Genomic DNA, 17,062 nt, shown 5'->3' with positions numbered 1-17,062 from the left:
ACAAGCTAAAGTACTTCTATGCAAGTAACACTGTAACACGCATGAGAGCATCAATCTCTATTGCACTCCACACTGCCCTTTCCCACCTGAACAAAAGGAACATCTATGTGAGAATGCTATTCATTGACTACTGCTCAGCGTTCAACACCATAGTACCCTCAACGCTCATCACTAAGCTAAGGACCCTGGGTCTAAACACCTCCTTCTGCAACTGGATCCTGGACTTCCTGATAGGCCGCCCCCAGGTGGTAAGGGTAGGTAACAACACATCCGCCACACTGATCCTCAACACGGGGGCCACTCAGGGGTGCGTGCTCAGTCCCCTCCTGTACTCCCTGTTCACTCATGACTGCACGGCCAGGCACGACTCCAACACCATCATATTAAGTTTTCTGATGACACAACAGTGAGACAGCCTATAGGGAGGAGGTCAGAGACCTGGCAGTGTGGTGCCAGGACAACAACCTCTCCCTCAACGTGATCAAGACAAAGGAGATGATTGTGGACTACAGGAAAAGGAGGACCGAGCAGGCCCTAATTCTCACCGACGGGGCTGTAGTGGAGCAGGTTGAGAGCTTCAAGTTCCTTGGTGTCCATATCACCAACAAACTATCATGGTCCAAACACACCAAGACAGTCGTGAAGAGGGCACGACAAGGCCTATTCCCCCTCAGGACACTGAAAAGATTTGTCATGGGTCCCGAGATCCTCAAAAAGTTCTACAGCTACACCATCGAGAGCATTCTGACTGGTTGCATCACTGCCTGGTATGGCAACTGCTCGGCCTCCGACCGCAAGGCACTAGTGCGTACAGCCCAGTACATCACCGGGGCTAATATACCTGCCATCCAGGACCTCTATACCAGGCGGTGTCAGAGGAAGGCCCTAAAAATTGTCAGACTCCAGCCACCCTAGTCATAGACTTTTCTACGCTGCTGATACTCTGTATATTATCTATGCATAATCCCTTTAACTCTACCTACATGTACATAATACCTCGACTAACCGGTGCCCACACACACTGCCTCTGTACCGGTACACCCTGTATATAGCCTCGCTATTGTTATTTACTGCTGCTCTTTAATTATTTGCTACTTTTATTTCTTATTTATCAATTTTTTACAAAACACTTGTTTTTCTTAACTACATTGTTGGTTAAGGGCTTGTAAGTAAGCATTTCACTGTAAGGTCTACTACACCTGTTGTATTCGGCGCATGTGACAAAAATGTATTTGTACACTCCTTTGGGTACGTACACACAGATAAATACAAGTTCAACATGGAGTGTTTACCCATCGCCACTATGTTTGAGTCCTATACTGTAGTTACAGAATGACTTCATTGTTGTTAAACCCATCATGGTGGGTAAAAACAAGTCAGCTCTGATAAGTCAAAAGTCATCATTAGACAAACCTGACTAAACTATTTTGATGTGTACAGTAGGTGTTAGTTAGTGTGTGGGTATATTTAGTAAGTGTATAATGGTAATGAAGCGCTATCAGTGTATGTAGAATAGGGTGAGATCAGATGTGATGTATACTAAAGAGTCTCAATGAAAGTCTTAGAATGAAAAGTCCCAGTTTGTTTATTTATGTTAAATACACCATATGAAAACCACACGTCTCAACTAAATCTGCATAAACTTCATGAACTTTATTAATTTTCTCATTAAAAAGTGTCTTGGGAAAAACATTTAATAGTTGAATGGAAGTAATGAAATAGGCATTTGTGAACATCATATAGCCTACACAGTACAAACACAATCTGAAACAGACTCGTTAGGCCTTATATATCACACAATGTCTGGATGCAATATTCTACCCAGGAATATTCAACACTGAAATCTGTTACTCTTGTGATTCCAAATGCATCTGTGGCTATTTTCTGCTGACAATGAAAATGTATCTTTGTCTTTAATGCAGGATTCGATCTAAAGGTCTAACGAGTGGAAAGGCTACATTCTTTATTATGGTGTTTCTGCTGGTGTATCCTGAGGTAGCTCTTCTCTGAAAACCTCTTCCCGCAGTGCGTACAGGCAAACAGCATTTCTACCGTGTGGACCTTCAGGTGCATCTTCAGCTTGTGCTGGTGGGAGAACCTCTTCTCACACTGGGTACAGCTGTAGGGTTTCTCCCCTGTGTGGACCCTCTGGTGCCTTTTCAGGTCACCAGCCTGGGCGAAGCGCATGTGACACTGGGTACAGCTGAAGGGTTTCACCCCTGTGTGGACCCTCTGGTGCCTCTTCAGACTGGACGAGTGTGAGAAACTGACCTGGCATAGGTGGCAGCTGAATGGTTTCTCCCCTGTGTGAATCCTCTGGTGAATCTCCACCTGTTTGGGGAAACTGAAGGCTTTCCCACAGAACGAACACGGGAATCGCTTCTCTATGGCGCTGCCACCTTTACTGATAGCGTCTCTACTACTGTAATTTGTCAGTGGGCTTGTGTAACCATTTAGTGTTGAGGCACTGACATTGTCTGAGGTCTGGTTTAACATTAGGAGAGTGTGAGGAGGACGAAGGCCAGGGAGTGTCTGTGTTGTCGCAGGGTCCATCTTCCAGTTGATAGATCCTTTTGAAGGCAGGCTGAAGGCAGCACCTGTTAGAGGGTTAACCTGAGGCACCATCAGTCTCTCTGAATCACAACTATAGGAACAGGACGGAGCATCGCTAGTAGAGTCTGTGTCTGTTCTCTCCTGCTGCATACTGACACCTCCCCGTCCCCGCAGACCAAATCTACGCCTGGTTTCAGCCAGTCTGTTGTCATGGAGACTAAGTTCAGATGTTGTTTTGTGTTCGACTGTTTGTTTCTGGTTGTGGTTAACAGTGTTGTTCCCCAGCCCAGAGTTGAGGACGCTGTCCCATCCACTGACCTCCACTATGTCGCCTCTGGTCCTGCCATGCTCAGTGATGTTGTCACCTGAGCCCTTGGTTGCACCTGTCTGGGTATCCAAGATGGCCACCCAGTCTCCTCTGTTAGCCTCCAGCCAACCACCTGCAGGAAGAGGTTACAAAATAGACTTCACAAACATGTCAGAAACCTCTACACATTACATTTTTGCTTGAGTTAATTACCTGGTGAAGTAAATATATTATTTGGTTTTTGCATTTAAAGGAAATAAAAGCCAGGTGCAACACTATTCACATTGAAGATCTATTACTGTATGCAGGCTATATGTATTTCTCCCTTACCTTGCTCCCCCATCTTTAGTCCACTCAGTAGGTTAATGCTCTCTGGTTCATCTTCTATGGTCTCCTCTTTGACCAGCAGCAGATCAGGCTTCCCATCCTCCATGTCTACTGACTGTAAGAGAAACAGAGTGAGAGGATGTTGGATCAAGAAATCTGATATGAGCACCCTGCTATGGAGCATCTTCTGATTGGACAATGAGGGATTGCTATGAGTATTATGCAAACATGTTTGTTGATTTGATTACTTGACACTCTTTAATGGTTTGATCATTCAAAGACTCACCTCACTGAGACTGTGTGTGGTCCTGTGCTGCTCAGCTGGTTCCTCTCTGGGTTCAGGAGGAGGTGTAGTCTGGTTGTCCTCCATGGCCATGGTCCCCTCAGGGTTCCCCAGACCCTCCTCCTTCACCAACAGCACCTCTGGACCCTCCTCCTGGAAGACAGGTGATACAGATTACACAGACATACACTCCCTCAGGTATGTACACACAGATAATAAACACACTTTCAACATGGAGTGTTTACCCATCCCCACTACATTGGAGTCCTATACTGTAGTTACAGAATGACTTCATTGTTGTTAAGCCTAGCGTCCCTGATTGACTCTGTCATCCCCCTCCCCTTTTGTGCCTTCCTAGTTCCCCTGTGTCCGCCCAACCTAAACCCATACCCTAAACCATACCCTCTACCCCATACTCCTCTTTTTATCCATCCTGTTTCGTCTGGTCCTGTGATTTTAAATTGCATTATTATCACAGAAGACATAAATATGTTGTTGGTAAAAAAATAAGTTAGCTATGATAAGTCATCATTAGACAAACCTGACTAAACTATGATGTGTACAGTAGATGTGTGTAGGTATATTTAGTAAGTGTATATTGGCTATAATGTGCTGTCAGGAGTATGCAGAATAGGGTGAAATCAGATGTGATGTATACTAAAAGAGTCTCAATGAAAGTCTTAGAATGAAAAGTCCCATTTTGTGTTTATTAAACATAAACAAGTTTTAAATACACCATATGAAAACCACACATACACAAAAAAAAATCTGCATGAACTTGATAAACTACATTAAATATCATTAAAAGTGTCTTGGGGAAAAATGAAGTAGGTCAATGGAAGTAGTGAATATCATATATCCTACACAGTACAACCACAATATGTAACATACTTTTTAGGCTTATATATGCCTCATACACTGAGTGTACAAAACATTCAGAACTTTTTCAATGACATAGACTGACGAAATGAACCCAGGTGAAAGCTATGATCCTTTATTTTTGTCACTTAATAAATCCACATTATCCAGTGTAGATGAAGGAGAGGAGGCAGGTTAAAGAAGTCTTGAGACAACTGAGACATGGATTGTGTATGTGTGCCATTCAGAGGGTGAATGGGCAAGACAAAAGATTTAAGTGCCTTTGAACTGGGTCGTAGGTGCCAGGTGCACCGCTGCTGTGTTTTTCATGCTCAACAGCTTCCCGTGTACATCAGGAATGGTCCACCACTCAAAGGTACACCAGGCAACTTGTCACAACTGTGGGAAGGTGTTCCTACTGTTTGGTATACTCAGTGTATATCACAATGTCTGGAGGCAATATTCTACTCAGGAATATTCAACAATGAAATATGTTACTCTCGTTATTCCAAATGCATCAGTAGATCTTTTCTGTTGACAATGAAAATTATTGTTTTTCTTTAACCCTTTACACTCCTACCCGGGTTGAAAATGGCAGATTGTGACACTGATAAGCACTTAAATTGGAACAAAGTGGCTGTACAGTAACTTGCTATACATGACGTCAGAGCTCAGCGTCTCAGCGCTGGATGGGTTTTGACTGACAGAGGTTCTGAACTTGAGCATCACATGACAAGAAGATGCCTCTGTCCCTCCTGCTAATTGGGCAACTTTTGCTAATGTTTTTATTGTCTGAGTGAGGGGAATGTAAATTGAGGGAAATACTGAAAACTAAGAGAGCTGTGGTCATGAAATGTTGGCAGCCGGTTATTGTCATGCAAAAGACTTTAGGTCTCACCGTAACTGACCGGTAATGAACATAAACACGTTTAGTATCTCCAGGCCTCCGCCCATACAAGCTGCTGATGCGGGACTTTGGAACATCTACATCATTTTTTAAAAAGTATAATAAATCAATTGAATATACAACTTCACAATAAATCTATTTCTATTAACCAGGTCTAAATAAACATGATATGAATGACATTTATTTCAGAAGAACAGAGTATGAGTTGTCCTACTGTAGGCCTATGCTATCTGGCTATGCTCCATGACATTGGCTGTATTCTTGTTCATTTGGCTGACAGTATATGCTTAAGTCCCGTGACATTTTATTTCATAGTAAGAATAATATAATTGAACTCAGCTGAATAAAATAGAAAGGATATTTTTCACATTACTGAGCGACCGCGCAGATGAAGTGGCAATGTTGAGCGTAAAAGTTAGCATTTGAAACAGGTCCTATATGCTAGTTTGAGTTACTTGGCAACAAATACCTTATAAAGCAAAACATATATGGGCTGCATGGTGGGACTATAGGATATTGATGATTTGAGAAAGTATCAACAACAAAAAAAGATTGTGCTCATGTTGCCTCAGGCTGCACAGCTGTTATCTCATCAAGTGATCATATGTTCACTCATTAGACTATTCTAAAATTAATCTCATCTTTACTAATATGTAGAATGTCGATTTAGAATGGCCAATTATTAAATGGGCAGGAACAGCGGCAGAGGAAATACATTTCATCTGTAGGCACTCGAATAGCAAATGGAGGCCGCGCGCTTTCCCACGGGTCCGTTTTGTAGGCTACTTCGGTTTCGGCTCCAACCTTGTTCCTGCAGCTACCCAGCGCTTAATTTGGTAAACCAACTGAAATCCGTTCGGGATCAGCGATAGTAACATGTTTTCGCAATGCAACATATTTCACTAAACTGTTGACAGCCCGTCTGCGCGCTCGAAAAAATGAATAAAGGAGAGCGAGGACGAGATGGAAACGCGTGGCGGCGAGATATTCTGTATAGCTAAAAGATCATGTGTGACGCACCATCTATAACACAGTCCACACTCCGAGGCGATTACTCGAATTTGTTTAATTTTGGAGTATAGGCTAACTAGACCAATTATGTACCAACGACATCTTAAATCAGTTTTGTTTGATGTTTTTCTGCCATGCGTAATATGCGGTAGGATAAAGGCACAATCATAATTTTAATTCAATTGTATTTTGGGGGGGGGGGGGGGGGGGGGCGCATAAACTCTATGGTGTTTTGATAATCATCACCGTAGGAAGTGCTGTCAATTTCGTTATGTTAGGATTTAAAACAACATCCACAACAACCATGTTTCACACTGCTTCAACCTGCTGTTGAACTTCTTTCTTCAATTTGATCATCAGTCAGGTGAGTTTTAAACGTACTATAGACGTTCTGTTTTGATGATCAGTGTTTGACGTGATTTTCCATTGCATTTGCATTGCTGTCAGAGTGGGTGAGAGACAATAGAGCCCCGAGTACCAGGTCATTAGGACCTGATGGTAATTAGCAAATTGGGTACTTCCAAAGCATGTCCAGAGTGCATAAAAGGAGATTACCATGACAAGTGGCATTTTACTGCGGTCATGACTCATGACTGCTGGTGTGGCGGTAATATAGTCACTGCAACAGCCCTAGATACAAGATGGCATGGCGTTAAAACCCTGAGTTGTCTTGAACAGAATGAGCCCGTTTGTTGTATTGTGATTTTTTTGGGCCGCGGACCACGCATTTGAATTTACTTATGACTCCATTCTATGGTACCAAAAGTATGATCTGCTTCTCTGAATTGCCTTGTGAAACCTAACACTCTGTAAGATGTATTCTATAATTTAGCTTTTATAATTGATGTCGGCAATAGAGAAAGATTTCAAATTATGAACACCTGGCCCAGATTGTGATTTATAATGGACCGTTTTTGGATTTCTTAAACAGTGATTGTGTAAAGGCGGGGATGCAGGGCTGTGTTCCAAACAAAACCACTACAGGTCCTGGTCAGTCCCTGGATAGGAGACCAGATGCTGCTGGAAGTGGTGTTGGAGGGCCAGTAGGAGGCACTCTTTCCTCTGGTCTAAAAAATATCCCAATGCCCCAGGGCAGTGATTGGGAACACTGCCCTGTGTAGGGTGCTGTCTTTCGGATGGGACGTTAAACGGGTGTCCTGACTCTCAGAGGTCATTCAAGATCACATGGCACTTATCGTAAGAGTAGGGGGTGTTAACCCCGGTGTCCTGGCTAAATTCCCAATCTGGCCCTCAAACCATCACGGTCACCTATAATAATCCCCAGTTTACGATTGGCTCATTCTCCCCTGTAACTATTCCCCAGGTCGTTGCTGTCAATGAGAATGTGTTCTCAGTCAACTTACCTGGTAAAATAACAGATAAATAAATAAATAATAAACAAGTGTGATTGCTCTAGTTCCTCAACGGCACAGCTAGGAGAGCTAAAATAAATAAATATCACCTTAAAGTTGAAGACACTTCCTTAAGTCATAAAAGTGCATTGAAATTACTTCATAACTGTGTACACATTGGAGAGTTGTGTTGACGCTTGGAAACACCAGTTAGTCCTCGCACTCAAACCCTGGTCATTTTTTTGTCTTATGTTGCACCAACCCCACATTTTCCAGGAATATTCTTATTTTGTTACTGAAAGTATCCAGAGTATGTTCTGATTTTGAACAAATGCGGCAAAGTACAGTAAATGTAAAATGTGCATAAAATCAACAGTGTAATGTTTGGATGCAGTGTTGTATCAGGAGAACTGTTGTGTCCCCACCCTTAGTCTAATAATTTTCCCATAATCTCCAAACTGTTCCCTTTTGATTGCTACCATGGTTATGCAATCCCTAGTTCTTCTGTAAGAAACATTTCAATTTAGCCCTATCCATATTGGCCAATTGTCACAAGTGTAAGGGGTTAAAGTAGGGTTTTATCTAAACATCAGACGCTATCAAGTGGAATGGTTACGGTCTATGTTATAGAGTGGAATGGTTTTTCTGCTGGTGTATCCTGAGGTAGCTCTTCTCCGAGTACCTCTTCTCGCAGAGTGAACAGGCAAACGGCCTCTCTCCCGTGTGGACCTTCAGGTGCATCTTCAGATGGTGCTGGCGGGAGAACCTCTTCTCACACTGGGGGCAGCTGAAGGGTTTCTCCCCTGTGTGGACTCTATGGTGCCTCTTCAGGTCACCACCCTGGGCGAAGCACATGTGACACTGGGTGCAACTGAAGGGTTTCTCCCCTGTGTGGACCCTCTGGTGGATCTCCACTTTCTGGGGGCAGCTGAAGCCTTTGTTACAGAACATACAGAGGAACCGTTTCTCTTTACTATTGCCTGATGTGGATCGCTCTTCCGGAGCCTGGGCTCTAACCCTGTCATTTGAGTTCAATACCTGATCGAAAAGGCAGCGTCCTTGTGAATTGGAAGGCCCCATCGAAGTGGACACTAGCTTGTAATCTCCGAGTGTGTGTAAAGGAGAGTGGTTTGTGACATTTGGATTAGTCTCTAAGCTTTCCCTGTAATCTAAGAAATCACTGCCCTGTGAGAGTCCGTATTCTAGGTGACTATCTGCATTCCATGTGGGAGGAGCGTCACTCTCCACTTTCACAGTCACTTCATCTACGATGAGACCCTCACCTTTCTTATCTAGGCACCCTTCAGAGTATACACTACTACTGTACCGGTTCCAGTCCCCTCTAGACAGATCAGTCTGTGTCTCTAAACCCAAGGATATGTTGCCAGGGTCCATCTCTGTAGCAGAAGAACAAGACAAATCATTACCAGTCTCTAATGCATCCTGATGGGAAGGAACCGTCCTCGGGCTACTGTAAAGTAAATACTCTGAACGGGGAGCAGGAAGACAGCCCAGTCTCTCTGGGTCTGATCTGTGGTCAGAGCCTGTGGGTAAAAGCCTTTGCGTTACAGTTAAAGTCTCTGTGTCTGTCTCTGACTTGTGTCTGTCTCTGACCTCCGTGATGCTGCGTTGGGTCCTGGGCTGCACTGTGGCGGGGTCCTCCCTGGCTACAGGGGGCACTCCAGCCGTTCCAGTCTGGATGTCTCTGCTGTGCCATGGGTCCTCCTCTCCATCAGACCTCTCCTGCTTAACCCCAGGACCTGCAGCATCTGCCGACTGACACAAGAAGAGGTTATTACGGGTGCATATAAGTTGAATTAGATAATGTCTCACAAACTCCCCTATGGCAGATAAATTAGGATATATATGTAAGCATAGCTGCGGGGAGCCTTTCTGAAATAAACTGGCCACATTTGATGTACTGTAATTTTGATGTAATACTGTTACACTAACCTCTATCACAATAACGTGCTGGGTTGAGGTTCCACTCCCCTCATCAACAGTGATTGGTTGGTCTTCTCTCCATGTATTGTGTCCCGCTGGCTTCACAAAGCTCTTGTGGCCTCCAATGAGATGTCCTTCACCTGAGAGTGTGATTGGGGGAAAAGAGGTGGTTAGGTTAGCTACTGTCAGTGCTGAACGGTATATTGTACCCTATTGACGCTGTAAAATTGGCAAGGATGTAAGGTAATACTTCAGATTACTTCTTGATATACAGTACTATTTATAAACTCAGCAAAAAAAGAAACATCCCTTTTTCAGGACCCTGTCTCAAAGATAATTCGTAAAAATCCAAATAACATCACAGATCTTCATTGTAAAGGGTTTAAACACGGTTTCCCATGCTTGTTCAATGAACCATAAACAATTAATGAACATGCACCCGTGGAACAGTCGTTAAGACACTAACATCTTAGGTAAGCAATTAAGGTCACAGTTATGAAAACTTAGGACACTAAAGATGCCTTTCTACTAACTCTGAAAAACACCAAAAGAAAGATGCCCAGGGTCCCTGCTCATCTGCGTGAACGTGCCTTAGGCATACTGCAAGGAGGCATGAGGACTGCAGATGTGGCCAGGGAAATAAATTGCAATGTCCGTACTGTGAGATGCCTAAGACAGCGCTACAGGGAGACAGGATGTACAGCTGATCGTCCTCACAGTGGCAGACCACGCATAACACCTGCACAGGATCGGTACATCCGAACATCACACCTGCGGGACAGGTACAGGATGGCAACAACAACTGCCCGAGTTACACCAAGAACGCACAATCCCTCCATCAGTGCTCAGACTGTCCGCAATAGGCTGAGAGAGGCTGGACTGAGGGCTTGTAGGCCTGTTGTAAGGCAGGTCCTCACCAGACATCACCGGCAACAACGGTGATGGGCACAAACCCACTGTCGCTGGACCAGACAGGACTGTCAAAAAGTGCTCTTCACTGACGAGTCGCGGTCTTGTCTCACCAGGGGTAATGGTCGGATTTGCGTTTATCGTCGAAGGAATGAGCGTTACACCGAGGCCTGTACTCTGGAGCGGGATCGATTCGGAGGTGGAGGGTCCGTCATGGTCTGGGGCGGTGTGTCACAGCATCATCGGACTGAGCTTGTTGTCATTGCAGGCAAACTCAACGCTGTGCGTTACAGGGAAGACATCCTCCTCCCTCATGTGGTACCCTTCCTGCAGGCTCATCCTGACATGACCCTCCAGTAGGACAATGCCACTAGCCATACTGCTCGTTCTGTGCATGATTTCCTGCGAGACAGGAATGTCAGTGTTCTGCCATGGCCAGCGAAGAGCCCGGATCTCAATCCCATTGAGCACGTCTGGGACCTGTTGGATCGGAGGGTGAGGGCTATGGCCATTCCCCCCCAGAAGTGTCTGGGAACTTGCAGGTGCCTTGGTGGAAGAGTTTGGTAACATCTCACAACAAGAACTGGCAAATCTGGTGCAGTCCACGAGGAGGAGATGCATTGCAGTACTTAATGCAGCTGGTGGCCACACCAGATACTGACTGTTACTTTTGATTTTGACCCGCCCCTTGTTCAGGGACACATTATTCCATTTCTGTTAGTCACATGTCTGTGGAACTTGTTCAGTTTATGTCTCAGTTGTTGAATCTTGTTATGTTCATACAAATATTTACACATGTTAAGTTTGCTGAAAATATACACAGTTGACAGTGAGAGGACGTTTCTTTTTTTGCTGAGTTTAGATCGATATGTTCCATGCATCACATTGTTTTAATTGAATAAATAATAAGAAATGCAGTAAGTCATGAATCTGGTTAGAATATGATATTGTATCTTTGTTCAAGATAGATAAGTAATCAGGGGAATTATTGCATACTATCCAAAAACTGACCAAGATCCATTTCTGGCTAAAGGGCAATTTCACTGCTGCTCTATATGTTCATTAATATGTTATTTACATAGCATGTCATAAAAATCGAGTTTCTGCATTTCACCGGTTAAAACGGGCCATCGACATTTCTTGGTTGTAAGCGAACCACAATATCCAGAATTCATAGCGATTTCAAGACGTAGTAGAGGTGGATACTCTCCTTGAGAAATATCTAAAAGTCAGTGTTTGTAGCCAGCACTTTCAGCCCGAGGATTTCGAAACAGACCGGAAGTCTCAATTGATTGGGTTGCCAGGTGTCACGCCTACCCCGCTCCCCCTCACCAATCCAAGCACCATCATTACGCACACCTGGACTTCATCACCTTGATTAATCTCCATTTATTTAGCCCTCTGTAGCCAACATGCTGACCAGACCGGACACGTTGCGTGCGTCGCAAAATAAATTTAGAAATCCATGTTATTCAATTGTTGCACCCACACTGCTCGTGCACGCTAACGAGCGTCTGTGTTACCCAGGGCTAAAATAGAAATCATTCCTTTCTCTGACGCAGATTGTGCTGCAAGTCCTGCCTCTCCCATCTCCTCATTGGCTTATAGAAGCAGGTACCCACGTGCCATCTCCTCATTGGTTATTCCCACGTGGGTGATTGAAAGACAAACTGTTTTGCCGGTAGTCGTGGTAATACTATGAAAGTTTAGATGCGATCACCATATAAATTCAACTGTGAAAAAGCCTGGAATGAGGAGATATGACTAGAAACGATTCGGTTGACCGTTTTATGTGTGGATTAATTTGTCGAAGTAGAGGACCTTGTGCATTTCAGGTAAAATAACAACTCAATGTTTATATCCCAGGACAAATTAGCTAGCAACAGCAAGCTAGCTAAATAGGACAAATTAGCTAGCAAGTGCAAGCTAACTAGCTAAATTGCCATACATGTTTAATGCTTTTCGACCTGTCCCCAAATTAATATCATTAATATATAATAATAATAATTATAATATTATAATTAATAATTATAATATTAATAATTAATATCCCCAGGGGTATTCAACTCTTACCCTACGAGGTCTGGGGCCTACTAGTTTAAATGTTCTACCTGATCATTAATTGCACCCACCTGGGCTGGGTTTCCCAAAACCATCATAGCACTGAGGTCATCTTAATTCCATTAACTAAATGGAGATAAGATTCTTAGTGCTACAATAGTTGTGTGAAACCCAGCCCTGGTGTTCCAGGTCTAAATCAGTCCCTGAGTAGAGGGGAACAATGAAAACACAGTGGAACTGGCTTAGAGGTCCATAGTTAAGTTTGAGGACACTAGACTGTCTACAAGTCACTGACTGAGTGTAACAACACAGACCAGTGTACTGTATCCTTTTTGTTTACAGATGAACATGGTTTGAGTTATTCACAATTTGATGAACAAATAAGGTTTTATATGTAAGATGGTTAAATAAAGAGAAATTGATTAATTGTGCCCAGGTCCTATAAGAGCTCTTTGTCACTTCCCACGAGCTAGGTTGTGACAAACTCATTCTTATGTTTAATAAATGTATCATTGTATGTGGCAGGCTTACAATGATGGCAAAAACCATTTGAGTGCACTGACCCTGGTGCTAGAGGGGAAATTATTATACTTGGAAATTATTATTGGCTCCAGCTCTGAGGACTCGAGTTGCCCATGCCCGATCTAGGAGGTTCTGAAGAGCCTGCCTTCGAGAGTGGGAACACAATTGGACAAGGAAGTAGGGCTCCTATCACACTGTAGTCTTTACAAGGCCAGAGAAATTGAGTAAACCTAGCTGTCCTGGCAGATAGGAACACCGTTGAGACAAGTCCAATGCAGTGCTCGACATTCAGGGCTGCCCGTCGGCCCGGCAACATCTGCTGAGCTCACCGGGCCAGTTAATCACGCTTTCCCATATGGCCTGCTCGGGCCAGTACATTTTCTAATTCCAAACCAAAGTAATTTATAATTAATCCTTTACAATCTTCCCGACGTCTGACGCGTCAAAGGTATCAACCAGCATTCGATTTCCAAGCCGAGGCAAGAATGTCACAATCACAGAATAAAAGTCCTCCATCAGACATCCTACACTGGGATGCCATTATTAGCAAAGGAAGGTTAACGTAGGCCAAGGCATTCACTATGTAGCTGCTTGCTTGTTAAGACCAATTATTTACACATCACTTGTTGGTTCAAAAATATATGAACAAAATAAAACTGAATATTGTAATAATGCTATTCTGTAGTCTATATAATTGTTTAAAAACCAGCTTAATTCACAAAGCTGTTAATGAGCTGTCATTTATTTATCAGCGGATTATCAACTGTTGGGTGGCAAGAGGGCACAACTCCTCATACAGCTGATTGCTGCATGGAAATAAATGTGTTCCAGTAAACCCAGTCACTGCGCAACACTCCTAAATGTAATCTCGGGCAAAGACAATTATTGAGAAGAGCGGGATCCCAGCTTTCCAGTGCTGCTTAAATTATTTCTGTTTTTAAGTTTTACACCGAGTGTCTGACATGACAATATATAAAGTAACCACGGGAAGCCTTTTCCAAACAATCAGTGTAAATATCTGATTGTATGGTTGGCTATAATAGCCTATAAAAAGGTACTTGCGCAGACTGCAAATGAAACATGAAATCAGCCATGATTGAAATTCTGCGTGTACAACTTGCTTTCCTGTAATATTGGCTAGGAACAGTGATTTTTTCATTTGGGCCAGTAGGTTTCACATGGTACTGGCACATTTACCTGAATGTCAAGCCCTGCAATGGCTCTATTGAACAAGGACAATCCTATCTACTCCTGATCGTGCAATTCGCTAAACACAATTGTGCCACAATAATTGTTACAAAACTTGACTCTGTTCATTTTTAGATCAGACAGCAGGCTCAATCAACTGATAGCATCATCAGTGTAACTGTCTGGCACTAAAATTTAAAAACACCGCTATAGTGCATAATTATGTCTGAAACACCTCATCACTCAGAATGATGTAGGTTGAGTGGTTAAACACCCCAAATAGTGTCTGGTGGTGAAGTGTCCCTTTAACCATAAGTGGTTAATACATTTAAAGTCACATGCTCAGAGGGGAACCGGGCAACAGGCCTCCTGCAAAATGTACCTCTTGGCATTTCTCTGTGTAGGTCGAGGATCTTGACACTACTGGGACGACTGGCGAAGACGCGGTCTTGCATTCTCTCTGCGCGCCCCCGTGCTACCTTCAGTTCCAGTAGCTGAAGTTTCCTCCGCAATGCCCTGTTTTCCTTCTGGCTTTGAGTTATTTCCAAACGAAACACTGCATAGTCGTCGTCTACGAGTTTACAGACCTCTGTCACTGCTGCATTCGCTAGTACCTCCATGATGGAGGCTATTTGCGTGTGAAAAACCATACAGTTAGCCATTGTTAGCTAACGTTAGTAGCTAGTGAGCGTTACCTAGATAACATCAACCAAGTCCGGTCACCAACGCGAATTAAAGACTACCTAGGACAAGTATGTGATGCTGTGCAGTTAAATGAGTCATATTTTTTTTCCATGGCGTAAATAAATGTCTGAATAACAACAATAAAAACGCTAACTTGGAAATTATTATTGGGCAGTTCACTTCCGTTTACTACTACTTCTTCAAATGTATATTGGCAGATCACCATCAACTGAAAGGTACATACACCGCCACCTACTGTACTGGAGTGTGAGGTCGTTCACGGCCTCCACAAAGAGCAGGTTTTCCCAAACCCCTTCCTGGGGTCCCCCCTGGGTGCACGTTTTTTTTTTTTTAACCATAGAACATCACAGCTGATTCAAATAGTCAAAGCATGATGACGAGTTGGTTATTTGAATCAGCTTTGTAGGGGCAGGATTTAGTTTGGGGAAACCCTGCCATAGAGCAGTAGTGGTGCATATGTAAAAAAAAATATCACTGGGGAAGCCTAGCCCCGCCCCTTCTCCAAGTGTAGCCCCGCCCCCTCTGTTGTGATAATCGTGCTGTTTGCTCTGTAACCTGTTAGTTCATATGCCTTGCAGCCGTGATATATAGGCCTAAAGGCAGAGACAATAAGAATACACAGTGGCAGAATAAATTCAACCATACCTTTTGTTTTATCACAAAACCCGATAGCAACCTCTGTCCAGGGCAGTCCACAAAGCATATTGCATGTACAGTAACAGACAGTTACATGACCTTGTTACATGGTTAAGACAGTTAATGTTAACGACATTTTCAGACCACTAAACTACTATTGATTTAGAACCACAGAGTTGTCGCAAAGAAAACAGGAGCTGCCTCCACTATTTCAGCAACATTTCAACTTCAACATCATCAAATCACCTATGCTTAGTCTAATATAGTGACAACTACAAGATAACAAAAACAATTTAGTCCAATCAACGTAAGCTAAATATGATGTGGCTGTCAATGCTTCTGACGTCTGTGTGCGCGTTCATGCAAGTAGAAAAACATGTTGACTCACTCTACTTGTAGAGAAACACCAATGCCATCCTCCTCTCTTTTATGTTGACGAAACACTCTATCACTTCACTCTTTCATACAGTACACGCTTTTATGTTTTGTTGTCCTAGACTACCTGGCTAAAATGCTTGCTCGCTAGCCGAACTTCCATTCATGGGCAACGTTAGCTAGTTAACATTAGCCTTCTAGGCCTACATCTAGCTACATATGGAACTTCCATCCAATCAGGCAAGGGGCAAACAACAATGGATCAGAATTGCAGTTATAATCAATGGCCAGTAAGGAGAACTAAGTAAAACTACAAGTTCAAATCCCTATCTCCATCCTTGGCTAATTTAGCTATTTTTAGCTATCTGGCTAGCTAGCCACCGGAGGACAGCAACACAAAGAGATGCAACAATTCAAGTTTTTCTGTCGTTTTCAATGGGATTTGATAGGAGTGATGCCAAAATCCAACCGGGCTTCCCTTGACACTTTTTTTTTTGGTGCACCAGGAACATTCACAGTTGCGCTCACTCAGTTTAGCTCAACGCTGATTGGCACAGGGAGGCAAGATGCTCACTGGCTTCCCTTGCTTTCAATGCTACGGGCGGCAACAATGTCATACTCGTTTGGACCAGACAACATCAGATAGATGGCCTACACATAGAGAGACAGAGGGGTGCTGTTCGCTCGCTTGGATGCTTTCTCCTATGAGATATATTCAGCCTCTTGCGAATTGAAGGAAAATTATGAAACACAGAGACAAAATATATTTCATTTTTTGGCGAAGCCTGGCTTCCCTTGGCGTCCATTAAAACACGCCACTGCCATAGAGGACCATAGTATGAGTCATACCCATAAAACCTTGCAGTCAAACAAGGAAATGTTTCCAATTGTTTTTCCACCCTTAATTTTTCCCTTAGAGGATTTAGAACACTTAAAATATGGTCTGTGTTTCGTGCAGGCTTACCCTGGCACGACATTTTGATAACTGTGTAAATCTCTCTAGGACAAGGTGACTTATCAATATCTGCCTGTATTTACCCCCCCCCCCCCCCCAAATGAAATGCTAATTAACTGCTAATGCGCCTATCATAAAGAACTATAAATGCCATGATGATCTGGATGAG

At 43.3% G+C, this 17,062-nt stretch overlaps 1 protein-coding gene across 1 annotated transcript; it reads right to left on the bottom strand.

Moving 5' to 3' along the window:
- Positions 1 to 1,567: 1,567 nt before the first annotated feature.
- LOC129841146 (uncharacterized) lies at positions 1,568 to 15,106 on the bottom strand. The gene is made up of 6 exons (XM_055909284.1): positions 14,605 to 15,106; positions 9,552 to 9,682; positions 9,213 to 9,374; positions 3,474 to 3,623; positions 3,191 to 3,302; positions 1,568 to 2,993 (listed from the first exon to the last, which is right to left on the bottom strand). The coding sequence occupies exons 1-6, from the start codon at positions 14,882 to 14,884 to the stop codon at positions 1,939 to 1,941; spliced, it is 1,890 nt and encodes a 629-aa protein (XP_055765259.1). The 5' UTR covers positions 14,885 to 15,106; the 3' UTR covers positions 1,568 to 1,938.
- Positions 15,107 to 17,062: the final 1,956 nt, after the last annotated feature.

The sequence above is a fragment of the Salvelinus fontinalis genome, chromosome 42 (assembly GCF_029448725.1).
Source record: "Salvelinus fontinalis isolate EN_2023a chromosome 42, ASM2944872v1, whole genome shotgun sequence".
Lineage (NCBI taxonomy): Eukaryota > Metazoa > Chordata > Actinopteri > Salmoniformes > Salmonidae > Salvelinus > Salvelinus fontinalis.
Note: the sequence above shows the minus strand (reverse complement) of the source record. Positions and strands in the feature narration are given on the sequence as shown.

Excerpts from the sequence above, each read along its gene's own strand:
- LOC129841146 (XM_055909284.1), bottom strand. The coding sequence starts at position 14,884 with ATGGCTAACTGTATGGTTTTTCACACGCAAATAGCCTCCATCATGGAG. Across the intron at positions 9,683-14,604 it reads ACACAGAGAAATGCCAAGAG|GTGAAGGACATCTCATTGGA; the intron begins GTACATTTTGCA and ends TCACACTCTCAG. Across the intron at positions 2,994-3,190 it reads ACTAAAGATGGGGGAGCAAG|GTGGTTGGCTGGAGGCTAAC; the intron begins GTAAGGGAGAAA and ends CTCTTCCTGCAG.